The following is an 18,508-nucleotide window of genomic DNA, read 5'->3' on the forward strand; positions in this document are numbered from 1 at the left end:
CCCAGGATATATCATCTCTCTGCGCCAGACCCACTTGTTCACTTGACCTCGTTTCCTAGTGCCTTCTACATATCAGGAACATCACGAATGGGGACTTTAACCCAGCGGGGAGTCAGGCTAAGGTAAGCCCTTCCCAGTTGAGATGTAGGTGGTACAATTTGAATTTTCAGGCAACATTCAGAAACCTTACCCATCTCCCCTATTTCCAGAGTTAGACTGAGGGCAAGAGGAGGCGGTGATCCAGAGAATCTGGGGAAGGAAGAAAGGAATCAGCATCCAAGTGACAATTATGTTGCTTCTGTTCCTGGTGCTTTGCTTCTATTAGATCACTTGGGCTTCCCAGCCTCGTGAGGTATTATTATCCTCATTTGAAAAATGAGGATTCCAAGGATCCGAGAAGTTTATTTGCACAGGGGCACAGTGCTAGTAAGTAGCATAAAAATAACTTGAACTCTGCTGTTCGGATCCCAAAGCCTATGACATTCCTTCTCAAAACAAGGTAGCCAGGCCATCCGCACACGTCTCATTCTACCTTGGGCAACTGCTGGTGAGGGGTGGGAGACCTCGTGTAGACACAATGGGGGACCGTGTGTCTGTAGACAGGGTGGGCTGAGTGTGACCAGGAGTGTGCCCAGCCCACAGGAGGAGCAAAGCTCTGATGGCCCCCGCTCCCCCTGTAAAGCACTTCTGGCCCAGGGGCTAGAGAGTAGTGCCCAATGAAGGGTCCCCATCCTGTGGGGAAGCAGTGGAGTAAAACTGCCCCATGGTTAGGGTCTTCCTCATTTGAGAACGGTAGATAGGTGGGTCAGCATGGATAAAGCGGGAGCTTCTTGGCAGGCAGGGGTGGCGGAGCACGTAAGAATACTTAGTCATCCGGAATCACTTCCAAATACTGGAATCACTTGCACTGACTCTAATCGCTTCAGGCTCACTCCTTCGCGCTGACCGCTAGCGCTGAACCCCAGCCCCCGGCCTGCTTCCTCAGATCCCAACAAAAGACCAGATTGTCTGGAATCATGTTCTGCGGCTGTGCTGTAGGTTTTAGCCATTGGGAGGGGCTCAATCACCGTTGACCCACCCTCCGCTAGGGTACGCTCCCCACTCAGGGCTTCGGTCACAGCGCGCGTATCCGTCGAGCGTCTCCTAGTGCTCCCGGCCGCCTCCTTACCCTGGCCCCAACATTTCAATAAAGTAAAAAGTCGGCCACTCACGTCTCTGTAAAGTTTTTGCAATAGGCCAGAAAGGCGGAATGGGAGGTCGGGGGCGGGAGCCAAGATTTTCGCGGGAACCCAGGACCAATAGCGTACCCACGTGGGGGCGCGCGGCTCCTCGCTCTGTCCCCGCCCCTTCCCTTTCCACCCAGCCCGCTCTCCCTGGGACCGCGGGTCCACCGCAAGGCTCTGCGCCTGCGCGCGCACTGGCGACGGGCGGGGCGAGGGGACCTAGCGTAGGGGTGGTGCAGAGAGAAGTAGGGCGCAGGCGCGTCGTCAGCAGCCAGTCCGGGGAGGGATGCTGAGGCCGCGAAGGCTTTCGGTTTGTTGGGGTTGTGGGCGGTGCGCTCCCAGCCCGGGAAAAGCGAGAAATGGCGACCCCGATCGCGGGCTCCCGGCCAGCTCTGCCCCTAAAGGGGCTAATGACCGCTGACAGGGGATGCAGGTGAGTCAGGGAAGATCCCGGGAGTCCTCAGTGGGGCCCAGGGAAGGGGATCGCGGGTCCCAACCGTGTGGCCCTGGTGCCTCCCCCACCTTGGACCCCTAAAAGCAGCCTGTTCGTGCTTCCTGCCAAGGATGGAAAGCCAGGCTGCGCCCCCAGGGGCGCACGTCTCGGCCTTGCCCCTCCATGCACCACCCTCGATTCTCGACTCTTCCATTCTAGGAGGGCTTTGAACAAGGGGAGCTCCTTCCAGTCCTACCAAATCTCGGCTTCTGTTAAAGATTCTCCATCTTTAAATACTTAAAAGGCTCTTTCTTTACCCTGCTTCCCTTCTGAAGAACTATACTCTGTTCCCTTAGCCGATGAGACCTGCAGATTCTGGCATCCTGCCTAATGTGCATTTGAGTTGGGTTGAATATATCATGAGCCGTATTGCTTTGGGTACAATGACCAATTTTCAAAGCAATCAGCACAGACTTTGGGGTGTGAGTATCTTGAAAGGACACGGAGGTTCCCAGTGTGTCTCCGCCTTTGCCCCAATTATATTGTTTAATGGCAGACATCACCCAGGAGAACATTTTTAAATGCCTTCTGGTCCAGACCCAGAAGATTTAGGACTTCAGAACTGGAACCTGCAGGAGTACACAGAATCAAGACTGAAGGACTGCGTTTGTGTCCTTATCTGAACTTCCTCCTCTCCCAGACGTGTTCTAAAGTTCTAGGTGGTGGTGGTGGTGGTGGTTACTTTTGGAAAAGTCCTCCTTTGAGATTCTCCACATAGTATGGAATACAGAGAGGAGCTGGTGTGGGGAGAACAGATGATGCTTCAGATTAAACCCACGGAGTTTTGGGTTGAAAATTCAAGTTTGGAACCTGAAAGAGTTAAGAACCAGGGGTCTATTAGTGAATTGTGAGTATGGATAAGACAGACTGGGGACAGGTACTTTCAGGGGGGTTCTTAATAGCTGTCAACATTTAAGGACAGGTCAGAGGTCCTCTGGAGGAAACAGGAACCCCTCGGGAAGAGAGGGGATGTGGAGACAGTGGTGTAATGGGCCCCAAGGGAGGGGAAAGTTGTTTTTTTGTTGTTTGTTTTAGGTCTTTATTCATCAAAGGTTAACAGCAACAGGTACATACTAAAATGAGTGTGGCGGAGCCTTTTACAAATGGCTTTAACACTCAAACTTCCTCCCAAGAAAAGGGCTGTTGAAACAAACTGTAGCCCACCAACAGTCTTTTACAGTCACAAGGGAAATACAATTGAACTAAAAGAAAGCACTGGTTTCTCCTAAAACCAGATTACAGCTGTGCTTACTGTACATAAAACAATTTCAAACATTACAGAAGTAGAATGTTGTAAGTTTAAAATTAGTCCTTAGATTTTTATCCTGGAAAATGTCTGTTCACATCCAGAGGCCCAGGATAGGGTAAGGTTTCACCAAGGAATGGGACAAGAAAATTGCACGTTTTTCAAATGGAAACAAGTTTGGTGGCTTAGCTTTGGGCGCAGTTTAAGGCAACTGGGGCAGCCTGTTAGAGGCAGCCTACCGGGAGGAGAAAGTTGTGAGGAGGAAATACTGCGGGTAAGCTGGGGGAAACCTGGGTAAACCTGCTCCGCCCTTGGTGTGTATCCTAAGGAAATAGCTAGATGGTCACTGCGTGTGCTGTTATCTTGTGGTTGGCCTAATTATACTTATTTTTATCAGATTTCACACATACCATTGTTACTGCTTTGCTGTCTTTTAAAGTGATTCTTAAATGGAGTTTTTGCTCCAGGGGTGTCCAACCTTTTGGCGTCTTGGGCCACACATTAAATGCATTGTGACATATAATCACACACACACAAAACATCTCACAATGTTTTAAGTAAATTTATGATTTTGTGTTGGGCCGCACTGCTAGCCATCCTGAGCCGCATGCAGCCCGCGGGCGGCAGGTTGGACTCCCCTGCTAGACTGTGTTGTTGTAGCAGCTTTTTACTGAAAGTTTAGGGTAACGGGAGTATTCCAAGAAAGAAAAAGTTAAAATGGAATTCCAAATATCGCTGTTCCCGGCCCAAACTTTAACCAGAGTTGGCTAAGCCTTAACCTGCCTGGGTGAAGTACACCCAACCCTGGGAATGTTTTCCTGACCACTGCCCCTGCCTTAGGGTCCCACATGCCATCCTTCTGGGTCTCTCTCAGCTCTTCCAAGACCATGCTTTTCACTCCTCTAACTATAAATCTCTAGCCTAGAGTTAAACCAAGTACATCCTATAAATGTGGGCTATTTCACTGATTCTAAGATGCACATTTTAACATCTTTGAAATGAGGATGGATCTTTAAATAGGCTTTTAAGTTGTAAACTGAAGCTATTACCATATTCCTTTCTCACTGCCATCCGGCCCATGCTGTTGTCCTATGTTTGGAAACTGACTGAACAGGCTGGCGAGGTCTGGATTTATATAAACTAGGCACATAGAGGATATACACTGAAATGGGATTCTTTTAGTTCATAAACAGAAACAGACCTCTTTCCAAACCGAGAGCAAAACTAAGGAAACGTCGAAGCGAAGACATCCCTAGTAAACGCAATTACCAGAATAATTTAGCCTTCATGTGCTTTAACCCTTAGCGATTTCAAATTAGGGCGATCATGTCCGTTGCTGGTATTTACTGTGACTTTCTCTCCTACTTTCTCCTTACCCAGTTTTTAAAGGATTCTGATCCTTTAACTTATGTCACTTTCAGCAGCCTGAATAAGTAATGTGAAGTGTTTTCTGGAATAATCTCTTGATTGCAATTGGTCTGTCAGAGGAATACTCCTTCTCAGGAATATGTGTGTGCTTGTGTATGTTTCTGTGAAGGTAGCTATGTCCCTCCCCTAGACAGACTGTTTGTCTCAGGGGATGCTCTCGGTGGAACCCACTCCATAAAGAATCACGTACATCATTTCCTTATGTTCAATGTGTCACTGCTCAGTACTTCTTTGACTTCAACCAGTTTCGATAAAAAATGCCTAATCTTGGTTACTATGAGTCCTGTCCCTTTTGTTCTTCCTCCCTCCACATCTTCCGTACTTGGCAGCCTTTCTCTCTGCCTGTTTATTGGTAGGGTACTGGGCGTGTGCGGCATGCATCCCGACCACCAGGAAGCTCTAAAAAAGAACCGAGTGGTGCTGGCCAAGCAACTGTTGCTGAGTGAACTGTTAGAACATCTCCTGGAGAAAGACATCATCACCTTGGAAATGAGGGAGCACATTCAGGTATGGAGATGAGAGGGAAAAGCTGAGTAAATTGGTTGTAGAAGTAGGAACAGAGCTTGATACCGTGGGCAAAGCAGGCAGCACCCTTGTAAGGAAACGACAATGCCCCTCTACCCTGGAGCATTGAGCAGAAAAGATATGTACCTCGGGAATAATGGGAAGGGCTTCACCTGTATTGTTTTTTTATGAAAGGAATTCTTGAGATGGGTGATGACATTCTCAGGAAGCTCATCTGGAGAAATAGAATTATAACCAGATACGTGAGTAGGTGTTTTATTCTTGTATCGTAGGCCAAAGTGGGCAGTTTCAGCCAGAATGTGGAGCTCCTCAACTTGCTGCCCAAGAGGGGTCCCCAGGCTTTTGATGCCTTCTGTGTGGCCCTGAGGGAGACCAAGCAGAGTCACCTGGAGGATCTGTTGCTCTCCACCCTCTCTGGTCTTCAGCACGTGCCCCCACCGGTATGGAGCCCTAGACGTGTAGTGTGTTAAGAAGGGTTAGTTCGGGGGGGAAGGAATTTTTGAAACGGGAGACAAGACCTGGGTTTCATTTGGACCGGACCATCTCCCTAAGAACTGGCATGGGGTCCTGATTTCTTACAGCTGAGCCGTGACTACGACTTGGGTCTGTCTTTGCCGGTGTCTGAGTCCTGTCCCCCTCACAAGCAGCTCCGCCTGTCTGCAGGTGAGAATCGATGGGATAAAACAGGTCCCACAAATCGACTGCCCTTTTCTTAACTGGAGCCTGGCTGCCCTAGTGTGATACCTGTTTTCGTGCATCTCGGGAACAGTTTCCTCGCTGAATTTGTTCGGGACAGGCAGAGCAGTTAGATGGGGTATGGGTTAGGCCTATTTCCCTTCCATCCCAGATGGTGTTTTTATGGTAATTGGCCCTCGGAGCAACTGGTAGAGGTAGGAAATTCCTGCATACGGTTGGCCTGTCTCCTCTATAAAGCTGAGCTGTTACAAAATGAGAATAGACTACATGATCGGCCACTGGGCTGCTGACTGAGTCACTTCGTGATTAGAACAAGGCTGTTGGCTCATCTCATTCAGTCATTCAGTGAGGTGAGCACCAGCTATATGCAGGCTAAGTCAACAGGTCTCTGCCTCAGTGGGTCTTAAAATTCCGGGAGTGAGCAAGACCAGTAACGATTACAACCCCAGTTCAAAGGGCTCCTGCATTTACGAGGTATTAGGGTTGGTGCGTAGATCGTGTGCTAGTTGTTGGCTTCCTGTGCCGCAGATGCTGTGGAACACTCCCCAGACAATGGAGACGGCCCGCCCTGCCTTCAGGTGAAGCCTTGCACTCTGGAGTTTTATCAAGCACACTCCCAGCTGGTGAGTCTGGCAAGATGGCAACAGGAAAAGAGTTGCGAAATGAGACGCCCTTCTCGGGCATCTGAACTTGGTTTGCATGTACATTTTCTCCCCTGTTATTAGTCAGAAAGTCTTTGCTGATGGAATGTCTTCCGTGGGCATGTTTCTGTCTTGACCTGGTGGAGTTCAAGAGAATATGATGTCTTCGTTTTCTTGACATGTCTCATGGAGGGCCAGGGGGACGGGGTTTGTGTCCTCTAGCTCACACTCTGATTGGCCTCCCCTCCCCAGGCCTACAGGTTGACGTCTCGGCCCCGTGGCCTGGCCCTGGTCCTGAGCAACGTGCACTTCACTGGAGAGAAAGACCTGGAATTCCGCTCTGGAGGGGATGTTGACCACAACACTCTAGTCGCCCTCTTCAAGCTCTTGGGCTACCAGGTCCACGTTCTGCTGGACCAGACTGCGCAGGTACCCGATGCAACCTTCGGGGCTAGAAACGCCCGCTGCTCCTCCTCTGCCCGCCAGGCTGGGTTGTACTAGTCCCTTCCTCTCCTCACCTTTTTGCTCACTGTTTTCTGCCTCCCACCTTGCAATCTAGTAAAAGGAAAAAACTAGCGTTAGCCAGCTTCTTCACTGTTGACTTCTCGGGGTAGCTGTGGTCTCCCCAAGTAAAAGTCCTCGGTTGTGTTCTCCTTTTTCCATGTCCAGCAGATCAACTCCCAGTCACTCAGGAAGTGGGGGGACACTGAGAGTCACCCGGCCGACGGAAAGACCGTTCTAAGCCAGGCTGCACAGTCTAGTTATTGTCATAAAGGTGACTTTGGCAGCTAAAGTTCTTAGAAACGAAAACTGGTGGGAATTGCCCTGATAAGTACCGTTTTGCAGCTGTTTAACACATTGGCCTGTGGAAAAGTTCCTTTTCGTCAGTCGTGTGGCCATGAGGCAGATCTCAGGGTGGGTTACTTCTGGACTAGATTGTTGCCCATCGTAAGCATTTTCATTATGGGTTGTTCTTCAGTAACCTCGACTCCCCAGCGGCACATCTGGCTTTATTACCTCTGGCTATGTCTGTTTTGAAATTGATAATAGCCTCTTGGTGAATTAACACTAATCCTTCACTTTGATTCCAGAATAATAGTACTTTTCTAAACTTGCCTTCGGGGATGGCAGTGGTAAAGGTAACATTTCTGGGAGCTTTGATTTGTTGAGGTTAGGGGCCTTTGTTTTGCCTTCCGCATTGTCTGTGGTCTCCGTTTCAGGTTTTCAGCTGTCTGGCTTCTGTGAGAAAAGTTAGGCATTTGCTCTGCTTTTGGCAAGGCCGCTTTCATCAGGAGGCACTCAGTATTCTCCTTCCCAGCGACAGCCCGTGCAGAGCAGTAACGCCACCCTGGCCACAGAGCCACGGCTGGAACAGCTGCTTCAGTCAGGTCTGCTGGGCATGGAGGGAGCGAGGCTGGCGCATCAGCCATGATGCCTGCACAGGGGATCCTGTTAGAAAGTCACTGAACAAAACATATGTTTTCCATGTTCCCTCGCGGGTTTCGCTCCAGTCGTTCCTTTCACTAGGAATTGATGTCCTGGTTTTCCAAAATTGTGTCTAGTCATTAGGGATCTTACCTGCGTGACAGTGAAAGATGCCATCCTGAACGATCCTGAGTCACCAAGTCCGCTGTACCCTGTTGTTTCCAGAGACAGTCACTAGAATTGAGGGACCCATGAGCCCACTTCACAAGCGCCATTCCTACCGGTGCTAACCCTGACGCAGACTCCAGGACCCCGGATTCTCCTTCTCTGGTCACGTTGTTCCGTAACTGCACTCACAGTAGCGTCCGATTTTGAGTGCCTTAGAATGGGGCAGACTGTGTCAGGCACCAGGGATTTCAAATGTGGGCCTTGGGTTCTAGGGACCTCAGTTAGATGAGGAACTCTTGACATCAGCAGAAAAAAGGAAGCACGTCCCTTACATTCCCAAGGACTGGGCAAGATTAGAGACCGTGTCTTCTATAGAAGTTAAGAGAAAGAAACAGTGACGGGGTAGATGGGTCTGAAGGGTAAGTGGAAACTTGAAGTGGCCTGGAAGGATGGCCACCAAGGAGAGGCATGGTGCAGGGAGTACCCCTGGTGGATTGCGGGGGGAATGTGTGCCTGATGTTAGGGACCCAGTGGATAAATCAATTGCCTAGGGCAAAGGGAATGCCAAAGATAAGATTGGATGTTCACCGGGCCTTGAAAGTCTTCCCGAAGGAATTGGGCGTCCTTATTTTGACATTAGAACATTATTAGTGATTCTTGAATGGAAAGTGATGCATTATTCATTCACTGATTCCAGAAGACTAATGTGACACCATCGCAAAGAAGGGAGTAGAGGCTAGTGGCAGGAAATCCAGCTTGGAGTGGAAATTGTCGTGCTGGTACGAGATGGTGACGGCCTGGACAGTGTCGTGGACCGGAAGGGAAGGGGTAAAATGCCATGGTTGTACTTCCAGTGCCTGGTGGTTGAATGACCGCGTGTACAGGGCGTGGAAAAGCGAAGTAGAAATTGAGGGCCTCAGAGGAAGTCAAGACCAAGGCTGTGAGTTTGGCAATTACATGTGTAGGAAAAATATTTAATGAGAGTATGAGATCTTTGAGTAACAAGAGCAAAAGCCTTAGGACTGAGCCTTGGGGGGTAGCCCTCCATGTAGCCTCACTGCCAGCTCCGAAGCCTCAGAACCGTGAGGAGAACACTGTGGAGCCCCTTCTGGCAGATCAGGTCTTGCTAAAGTCCAGTAATCTCAGTGCATATGGTGATGTGGACCCCTGGGCCTCGGCACAACATTCATTCCGGAAGGTCCTCTCAAGAAACTCAACTCTTGTTACATAATTATTTGTTGAGCAAAGAAACAGAACCAAAAAATTAAGATCCTTTATTTTTTTTCTTCAGACTCCAGAGATAATTCCATTTACAATTGGAGTCAGTGTGTCATCGTAGAGAACCCTCCCCCCACCCCAGTCCTTGGTGGGTGCCCACTGGCGTCCTTGCTGCTCCTGCTGGTTTTCTGTTTTTCTCCGTCCTCAGTCTGTTCTCACTGCGTCTCCTCCGTGAGGCTGCTAGTTCTAGAATTACAGCTCATCATGTATGAGGAAATGAGACATGTTTGAAGTGCCAAATATTCTCTTACTGTGTGGTATTGGTTTTTAACTTGCATTTGGGTCACAGGCTGCTTTGAGAGCATAGGGACAAGCTATGGGTCCTTCCAGGAAAAGCTTCCCACAGAATTGTGCATAGAATACCAGAGGGTTCAGGGTTATTCTCTTCTCCTGCAGCCAAAAACACAGGCAGGTGAAGACTGCTATTTAGATAAGCACTGTGATTTTACCAGAAACAAAGCGACAGATCCTACCTGAAGCTATGCTACCTTTGGGAAAATTCCCCCAAATGATGAATCCCCGTTTATTGAGCGGCTTAGTCCTATCAATTCAGTTACAAAGCGTGTGTTCCTTCATTGGGCTTTTTTGTCCTCTGTCTACTGACCTAATCATCTCACTGAAGTTCTAAAGCCTTGTGAGTAGGTGCCACACGTGTATTTGTATTCCCTTGCACAAGCAAACCTAACCACTATATGTTCAATTCTGTTACGGTCAACTCCAGAGGAGCGTCCATACTTATGGATTCCCTCGAGGTTATATATTCTTGAAATGAATTAATTTTGAATGTCTTTTGCCACCTTAAGATTTGCAACATTGTGGTTGGCTTCTGTTCGTCCAGAAAATATACATACTTTGTCAACATATTTGATTTCTCCATTTCCTGTTACGTTGAAGAATTTCAAGTCTTGTAGAATGAAGTCTCAGTTATGTGCAAACAGGAGTACAGTTGGCCCTTGAACAACATGGGTTTCAACTGCGCAGGTCCACTTACAGGCAGATTTTTTTTTTTTTACCCCCCCATCCCCAGTAAATACATAGTCGGCCCTTTGTATCTCTGGGCTTCACATCCGTGGATTCAGCCAACCTCGGATCAAAAACAGTATTTTTGGATCACTGTTGGGAATCCAAAGATGTGGAATGCCGACTTATGCCTTGGTCTGCACCATTGTGTCTAAGGGACTTGAGCATCTGCCGATTTTGGTATCCTTGGGGGGTCCTGGAACCAATCTCCCACAGATACCGAAGGACAACTGGTAAGTTCTGGGGGAGTCAAAAGTACATGTGGATTTTTGACTGTGGGGTTTTGGTGCCCTGATCCCAACATTGTTCAAGGGTCGGCTGTGTTGCAGCCAAATCAGTTGGTAGTTCTCAGACTTCGAGTATTGATTTCAGGATCACCCGAGGGCTTGCTAAAACGCAGTTGCGGGGGCCCAAGACTTTGCATTTCTTACGGGTGCCCAGGCGATGCTGATGCTGCTGTTTCAGGGACCACACCGTGAGAACCACTGCGGTGCATTCCAGAAGGGCATGCTTTTTTGTCAAGGGCTGCGTAAGGGAACTGTTCTGCCCAGATGGCATATTTGTCTTCATCATGGTTCATTCAAATTCATAATAAAGTAACTTCTCTCAGCCAGGAGAGACAACTGAGTGGTAGAGGGAGACGTAGGGTTAGCAGTGTCAGATTATTACAATTGATGGGCTAAATGTGTAAGATAGAGAGATACCCGTACATGGCAACTCAGGGCTAGATGAGCAGGATTTGGACTACAAAGTAAACCAGGAACGGTTATTTTTGTGAAAAAACGATAATCATGTTACCGTTCATTAGACATGCACATAACATGAATGGTGGCTCGTGCAGTATGTGCCAGACACAGCTGTACGTCCTTCCTTTCCCTACAAAATGGGTGGGGGAGCCTTGAGGGGCTCACAACTTGTACCAGCTTTGAACCCAGGGATCAGACCTCAGTCTGCCTGACCCTGCAGCCTCTGCACGTAGTCCTGGCCCTGACAGAGTCCTCCAGACAGCGTGCCGCTCCCTGAACAGGCGCTTTCTACGGACACCATCGCTGTGTCTGGGCACCTCAGCTCTCTGTCATCATGGTTCCGTTAGTCCTTTGTCACTGAGCGGTTTGGGTTGTTTTCCTACAGCCCTGTAGGGGCCCCTCATTCACAGCTCCGCAGGTGGTCCCCCCCATGCCATTCATGTATGAGGCCATTTGCTCTAAAGAAGGGCCTGGTTGGTGGCTGGGGAATGGACAAAGTTAACTGGCTCTCGATTGGCTTCATTAGTGACTTGCTCTGATCCAGGAGTTAGCATATCTGAGTTTTGTGCAGTTACATTCAGAATTCTGTGTGTGAGGTCATGCATTTTCTGCTGAGTCCGTGCTTTCTTTAGCCTCGCAGGGGGTCTGTGCCTTCCCTTATCACAGACCACAGAAAAGCGGTCTGATGGCAGCGAACACTAAAAGGTATCTTTCTTCCAGGAAATGCAAGAGAAACTCCAGAATTTTGCCCAGATGCCCGCTCACCGTGTCACCGACTCCTGCATAGTGGCCCTCCTCTCTCACGGCGTGGAGGGCGGCGTCTATGGTGTGGACGGCAAGGTGCTTCAGGTGTGTGCAGTCTGCAGACAACGCTCTTAAGGCCGGCCTGTGTCGCCCTCTGCTGCCATCTGCCCAGGGCTGGCCGCTGCGGGGGGGCACAGGACTCAGGAGGCCCTCCTGACTCCTTAACCTCCCTTCTCCCCTCCTTCCGCCTGGCAGCTGCAGGAGGTGTTTCGGCTCTTTGACAACGCCAGCTGCCCGAGCCTCCAGAACAAGCCGAAGATGTTCTTCATCCAGGCCTGCCGTGGAGGTGAGTGCCTGGAGGGCCGGCCCTGGGAGGGGGCTCCTGGGCGGCCCCCCCAGCTCTCACTTTCCTGTTTGCTCCTCTCAGGTGCTATTGGATCCCTTGGGCACCTCCTTCTGTTCACTGCTGCCACCGCCTCTCTTGCTCTGTAAGTGTCCCCGATGCATGGGGTGTGCTGGGACTTGGCAGTCCCTGGCGCTCAGGCCGGTCAGCTCTCTGTGCACCGCCATGCCCTGTCCTCAAGACTCTTGTTGGTGCCTTTGCCTCCTTTTCTGAGGACTCTTGACTTTTTTCATTGCTTATCAATAACCCTGATGCGCTTTTTTTGTTACTCCTAGTTAGGGATTTTCCATCTCTCCTTCCTGTCCCTCTCGCTTTATCCCTTTCCTCTTTTCCTTCCGCCTTCTCGTCTCCCTTTTTACTCTCTCCTTTTTCTTCTCTTTTCACCTGCCCTGCCCTCCTTTCCTCCCTGCTTCTCTTCATCGTCCATGCACCGTGCAGTGCAATGGGTGCCAGGTCGGCCCCAGCCCTGTTCCTCAGCTGCGGCCTCCCTCTACTCTCTGGCCCGTAGCCTTCTGCCCCAGGACTCCGTGACTAGGCTCAGCAGACACGCGGGCGTGCCTCTCACCGGACAGGGAGCCTGTAGGAATGAAAGTTCTCACTGCAGTCAGATTCTGCCTCTGCCACTGGCTAGTCAGGTCACGTTAGAGAAGTCACTTGATGTCCCTCTGTCTTTGTCTCCTCAATATAACGTGTAGATAATCATCAGGCCTATTTCATAGGGTTGTTTTGATGATTAAATGAAATAATATGTATGAAGGGCTTGCTTAGTACAGTAGCTGGCTCTTAGTAAATCCACAAGAAATTGCCACCTACGGCGGTTATAACAAGACCAGCACCTTCAGGGGGCTTATGGTTGTATCAGAGGTCACTCTGTCCAAATACTCAAATGATTTCTTTAATCTGTTGCATGTTCAACGCATGTAAATGATTAATACTGTTTTTATTCTCCTGATACCACCAAAGAATGTAACTTGTTAAGGTCCTACACCATGACTAGGACTACTGTAGGTAGTATCACAAAGAACAAAATTGCGGTCTCTCCGAAGCGCCTGCTAACTACTAGGAAAATAAAGCAGGCGTACATGAAGTACTTGTGGAATCGTTCCAAGGCCCCAAGTCGGCAAGGGTGAAATTAGTGAGATGCTGACCATACTTAGGAAGATGTAAGCCGTGAGGAATGGACCATTTTAGGTCAGCTCACTTTGAAGAGATTTTCTGGATAGGGTGAGGCTTAATTTGGACCCATAGGTGTGGAGTAGCAGACAGAGCCTTGCGGGAGTAAGGGAATGTAATAGGACAAGCATGGCAAGGTAAGAGAATGCTGCACCCTCCCCCACCGAGAAAAAAATGGGATGCCGAGTCAGGAGCAAGCCTGGATCTAATTTAAAAACCCAGCATCTGTGAGTATGTAGTGAGGTGTGGCCGACCGCATGAGGTCAGCCAGCTGATTATAAACCCTTAGCCATAGCTCAGAGTTTGGGGCCTCGGCAGGTAGTCGTATGGAGCTTTGGGGAGCATAAATAAGAAATTAGTGATTTCCTGGCATCACCGTGGCAGGAAGCTGTACTAAGAAAAGGGATGGGGGTGGGGGGCAGGAGCTGACTTTCATTCACCTGCTGTCTTCCTGGCCCAAAGCCTTGCCTGATAGGCTCATGGTAGCCCTTAATAAATAGTGAACAATGGGATGAAAGTTCTCGCAATAACGTAGAAAACTTGGGGATATCGTAAAGAAAGAACCAGTGACATTTATTGATTCATAGACCTGAAGGCAAAAGAGCAGGCTCCTTTCCCTTGAGGGACACGTGCAGCTTGTCCTAGTTCCTTCAGGAGGTGTCACCAGCAAAATAAAATGAAGTAAAGACACAATCACTGTCTCCTGTATTCAGAGACACATACATCCCGAGGTCTGGGTGGGGAGAAATTGCTCTTTCCTGGGGTGACCTGAGTCTTCTCTCTAAAACTAAATTCTTCGGGGGATGACCAGGGGCCTGCTGGTCCTTGAAAACGAGCCCACCTGTCTTCACTGTATTTAGTTAATATGACCGGCGTCTGTAGAAAGTGCCGCCCCCAGCCCAGTCGACTGCCTCCTAAGCTGGAGTGGAAGCTCTAGGAGGCAGAAGTCTTTGCTCGATCCCTAGGGCTTAACACCAAAATAGTGCCTGGCATATGGCAGCTGCCCAGCACATGTCCATTGGACCAGTGAGTCTTGGCCGTTTCCCCCCACAGGTCTTCAAGCCTCCCTTTCCGTTTAGGCTCTCTTGAATGCTGCGTGGAACAGCAGCGTTGTAAAAGAGCATACTTTTCATCTTTGGTGTGAGGAGCTGTGTATCCTGCCTGTCTCTTTCCTATCAGCGCCCCCCTCTTCAGCACCCCCAAAACGAAACATCAAAAAAGTAGTCCGGGAATAGATTAGGCCTCGGTCAGGAGGCTGGGCGTGCGCTCAGGGTGGGTTGAGAAACTACTGCTAAAACTGAACAATAGTGTTCTTCAAGTTTTTCCTCTTTTAAATCGCTCTTAAATCTTGGATGCCTGGTTCGATTTGGTTTATAAAATTAATAAACAAGTAGTAAGTGATTTTAAAAATACCAAAAATGCCTTGGAAACAGCCGGTCATGCTTAGTTTTATAACCTTTTTATTAATCCAGATTCCAGGTTGTGACTTTTACATGGCACACATGTAGTCATCATATTTTTGGTTTAGTAACTTGTTTTTTCTCTTACAATAAAACTATATATATCTGCCCTGGCTCGTGTGCCTCAGAGGATTGAGCGCCAGCCTGCAAACCAAAGGGTTGCTGGTTCGATTCCCAGTCTGGGGCACATGCCTGGGTTGTGGGCCAGATCCCCAGTGGGGAGTGCTCACGAGGCAACCACACTGCTGTTTCTCTCCCTCTCTTTCACCTTCCTTTCCCCTCTAAAAATGAATACATAAAATCTTTTATAACAATGTTTTAAAAATCTAAATACATCAGTATTCTATTGTGTATTGCAATAAAAAAGCACCGTGACTTCCCAGGTACATTGTTCAGTGAACAAGTGAATTGCGAATGTAGACCATTTTTGTTCTGTTCACCAGGGGCTTGGGATTTAGCACCTGCCCCGCCCACAGACTGGACAGCTCAGACCAGGTGTTTGTGTGCCCCCCCAGACAAATGGGGATAATGGCTTTTTGTGTTTTAATTTATCAGCCCTAGGTTGGAGGCAACAGCTGGAAATGGCTCTTCCCAGTCAAGGTTGTAGGGACCTTGGGCTTGCCTGCGTCGGGCCCAGGAGAGATGGGAGGAAATAACATCCTTGTCCACTCTGTCCACCTTCCTACAGATGAAACCGATCGTGGGGTCGACCTGCAGGACGGAAAGAGCCACACCCAGTCCCCTGGGTGCGAGGAGAGTGATGCTGGTAGGCAGGAGCTGCTGAAGATGCGACTGCCCACTCGCTCGGACATGATATGTGGCTACGCCTGCCTCAAAGGTACTGCCAATTCCAGAAGAACAGTCCGAACCATTACACTCTTCCACACTTGCACTTCCTCACGTGAGGCTCTCTGAGGGGTGGGCGGTGGCACAAGGGGCCACAGACGACTAGTTTGGGACGCCCAGCTCTGTGGGTGAGGGTGTACCATGACCTTCACACTGTGGTGGCTCCTGTCCTGGTTGCAGGGACTGCCGCCATGCGCAACACCAAACGGGGCTCCTGGTACATCGAGGCCCTCGCGCAAGTCTTCTCTGACAGGGCTTGTGACACGCACGTGGCCGACATGCTCGTCAGGGTGAGTCAGCTCCACCTGGCGCCGTGAACCTCATGCACCCCCACGGTGTCCCCTGCCTCTCCCTGCCTGCTTTGCTCAGTCTCTCCACCCTCCCTGTGGTTTTGACACCATGGAAACGCCAGGCTCTCAGACTTTGGACCCTGGGTGTTTTTTTCCTTTTGCCTTTCCAGGTGAACGGACTTATCAAGGAGCGGGAGGGCTACGCCCCCGGCACAGAGTTCCACCGGTGCAAGGAGATGTCGGAGTACTGCAGCACCCTGTGCCAGCACCTCTACCTGTTCCCGGGCCACCCTCCCGTGTGAGGCCACCTCAGTTGTCCAGGACCACGGGAGGCGTGGTGGAGCCTTTTCGGGATTAGGGTTTCTGTCCGTCCCCCTCAGGGACTGGGAGTCCCCAGGCCAGTTTCATGCCTGTCATCTTTGCAGTGGAGTCTGGGACTGCAGGCTGGCTCCTGCTGTGGGAGACTCGCTCCCCGGGAGCCCTGGCTGGACTGGTTGCCAGGAGCTTGCTTGGCTGGGAGAGGAGCCTGGCAGCAGGTGTTGGGAACACGCCGTCTGGAAGGGAGAGGTCTCCTCAATGGGTGTGCTCCCTTCCGGTCCCCAGCTCCTATCGGTGGCACTTTGGCCATTGCTTTTATCACATCAGTCAGGACATCTCAGAGGTCACCTCCTGTCCTTCATATCCCAGCCTACTTTTCTGAAAGAGAGTTTGGAAGGTGTCCTCATTTAATGTAGGCATTTGAAGGGACAAACAGAGCCAGAGACGCACTCTGCTGCTCTGTGTGGAAATGATCTGTGCGTTCCTTCGGGGCGGCAGGGCCATCCTCGGAAGGACAGTCTTCTCAGTGCCGCTGTGGGCTGCTCTGGACTTCAGGAATCCAAGCTTTCAGCAGAGGTGGGGCTGGGGTGCCTTGGATCTGTCACTCATCGGTCTTTGCCCAGGAAAGTCCCAAAGATCCTTCCTCTGAGCTCTTACTGAAACGGGCCTGGCAGAGAGAGAGTGCCAGCTGAGCCAGGCACAGTGGTATCTAACCTGTCACCTCACCTGTCTTCCTGTGAGCTGCCTAGTTGTCGCCTCCCTGCTTCCTGTTTCTCCCTGTTCATTTCCTCCTTTGAGCTGCTGCCTCCAAATCTGTCTAACATGCTACTTCCTTGGATCATTTGGCTGTTCAAGGATGTGATGTAGCACCTTGTTCCTGCTTTCTGTTCCAGTGCTAAGTCCCCTTTTGATTTTATAGGGCCTATTTCCCCACCCCCCTAGGCCTCCCCAACTCAGGGAGGCCTCTGCTGTATTACAGGTGTATGTGTTGTTTACCCGAGGACCATCTTTGTCTGTGCTGACAGGGTACTCCTGTTCTTGACGGCCTCTTCGACTTCCATCTAATATCTGTAGGACAACTTTTGGGTTTTAAATTAAAATCTGATTGTCTCACTCCCCTGCTTGGAACCCTTTGGTTTCTTATTAAACCTCAAATAAAATCCAAACTCTTTACCTTGGCCTACAGAGACCCCCGCCTTCCCCTTACACTTCATCACATGCGGCTCTCTCTAAGAGACAGCTCCAGTGGCTTTCCTGTCCTGAACCATCACAGACACTCCCAGACCTACTAAGTGCCACCCCTCACCACTCGTGGCTTTGGTGGTTTTGCCCCTCAATCTCAGTTTAAATCCACTTTCTTGGGGAGGCCTCAGGCCATTCTCTCTCTAAACATGATTATGTTTATTACCGTGTTCTGTTTAATCCCTTTGCTGTGCTTTTCCTAGCCTGTAATGATATATTTACTTGCTTCCCTGTTCATCTGTGTCTTCCCCTACTAGGTTGTAAACGCGATAGGAGCCAAAACTTTGTCTCTTTAGTTCAGCATCTACCCAATTTCTGGCACATATCGGGGCTTCGGTAAATGTTGAAGGAAGCGGCCCTAGCGGGAATCCTACCTTTTGACTCTACACAGTTTGGTATTTGTACTCTGAATTTTCCCGTGTGTTTTGTTTCATCCACCGGTGTGAAACACACCAGTATTAGGAGTTCCTGAAGACGTGTCGCGTGTGAGACGACCCCCCCACACCTCTCAAGGTCCTGGCACAGGGCTCGGCCTGTGTAGTAGGTGAGGTGCTCGGTGAATACTCGTTCCGCGAGCCAGGTGGTTTGGAGACGGGCGCCGGGTCCTGCTTACCCTTGGGTCAGTGCTGCGTGGAAGCATCTGGGCGACAAACCCTCCCAGGTCCCACTGCCACGATGTTGTATTGCCGTCACGTGCCAAATAAACACTCGTATTTATTACTGATGCGTGTCTGGCGTGTCTGTCTGCAGATAATCGCGCGGTGCCCACTTACTCCTCTCAGTCCCCCACAGCATTCCTCACCCCTTGGAGGCCTACCCCTTCTTACTTTGCTGCCACACTTTTCGCAGGAACAGATCTGCACCGGGAGCCCATCTTAGCTGCACGACCGTGGGCAACGGCCTAAATATGGCCAGCACTGGGCTGTCTCATGGCCAGAAGAGCTCTAAGTCATTACCGAGAACTATTGGTTCTGGATTATTTCAAGTAGGCAGGGAAGGCTGGAGTTGGGAGGATGATGAGGCCCATAGAATCCCTTATTGCACATGGTCCAATTCGGATTGAAGGTTTTCTAGGGTGGGCACTGGGAAGAGAATTGTCAGGCAGCTAGGAAGCAACCTAGGCAGTGGGCTGTGTGTGCCTTG

General features: G+C 50.0%; 1 protein-coding gene across 3 annotated transcripts; it reads left to right on the top strand.

Annotated features, from left to right (window-relative positions):
• On the top strand, positions 1–18,070 carry CASP2 (caspase 2). Of its 3 annotated transcripts, none has more exons than XM_045182085.2 (11): positions 1–122; positions 4,747–4,897; positions 5,188–5,355; positions 5,497–5,578; positions 6,140–6,234; positions 6,505–6,681; positions 11,610–11,738; positions 11,889–11,979; positions 15,358–15,507; positions 15,696–15,805; positions 15,976–18,070. In XM_045182085.2, exons 1-11 carry the CDS (start codon positions 88–90, stop codon positions 16,105–16,107), a joined length of 1,320 nt encoding a protein of 439 aa, XP_045038020.1. In that variant the 5' UTR covers positions 1–87; the 3' UTR covers positions 16,108–18,070. The 3 variants fall into 3 exon arrangements, with proteins under 3 accessions (XP_045038020.1, XP_024428627.1, XP_045038021.1); XM_024572859.3 differs by lacking the exon at positions 1–122 and adding an exon at positions 1,471–1,656; XM_045182086.2 differs by lacking the exons at positions 1–122; positions 15,358–15,507; positions 15,696–15,805; positions 15,976–18,070 and adding exons at positions 1,471–1,656; positions 12,061–12,125.
• The last annotated feature ends 438 nt before the right edge of the window (positions 18,071–18,508 follow it).

This window comes from Desmodus rotundus, chromosome 6 (assembly GCF_022682495.2).
Source record: "Desmodus rotundus isolate HL8 chromosome 6, HLdesRot8A.1, whole genome shotgun sequence".
In the NCBI taxonomy this organism is placed as follows: Eukaryota; Metazoa; Chordata; class Mammalia; order Chiroptera; family Phyllostomidae; genus Desmodus; species Desmodus rotundus.

Bases quoted from the DNA above. Each gene is read 5' to 3' on its own strand.
- CASP2 (XM_024572859.3), top strand. From the start codon at position 1,583: ATGGCGACCCCGATCGCGGGCTCCCGGCCAGCTCTGCCCCTAAAGGGG. The intron at 6,235-6,504 runs GTGAGTCTGGCA...TCCCCTCCCCAG, and splicing joins ATCAAGCACACTCCCAGCTG to GCCTACAGGTTGACGTCTCG. The intron at 11,980-15,357 runs GTGAGTGCCTGG...ACCTTCCTACAG, and splicing joins CATCCAGGCCTGCCGTGGAG to ATGAAACCGATCGTGGGGTC.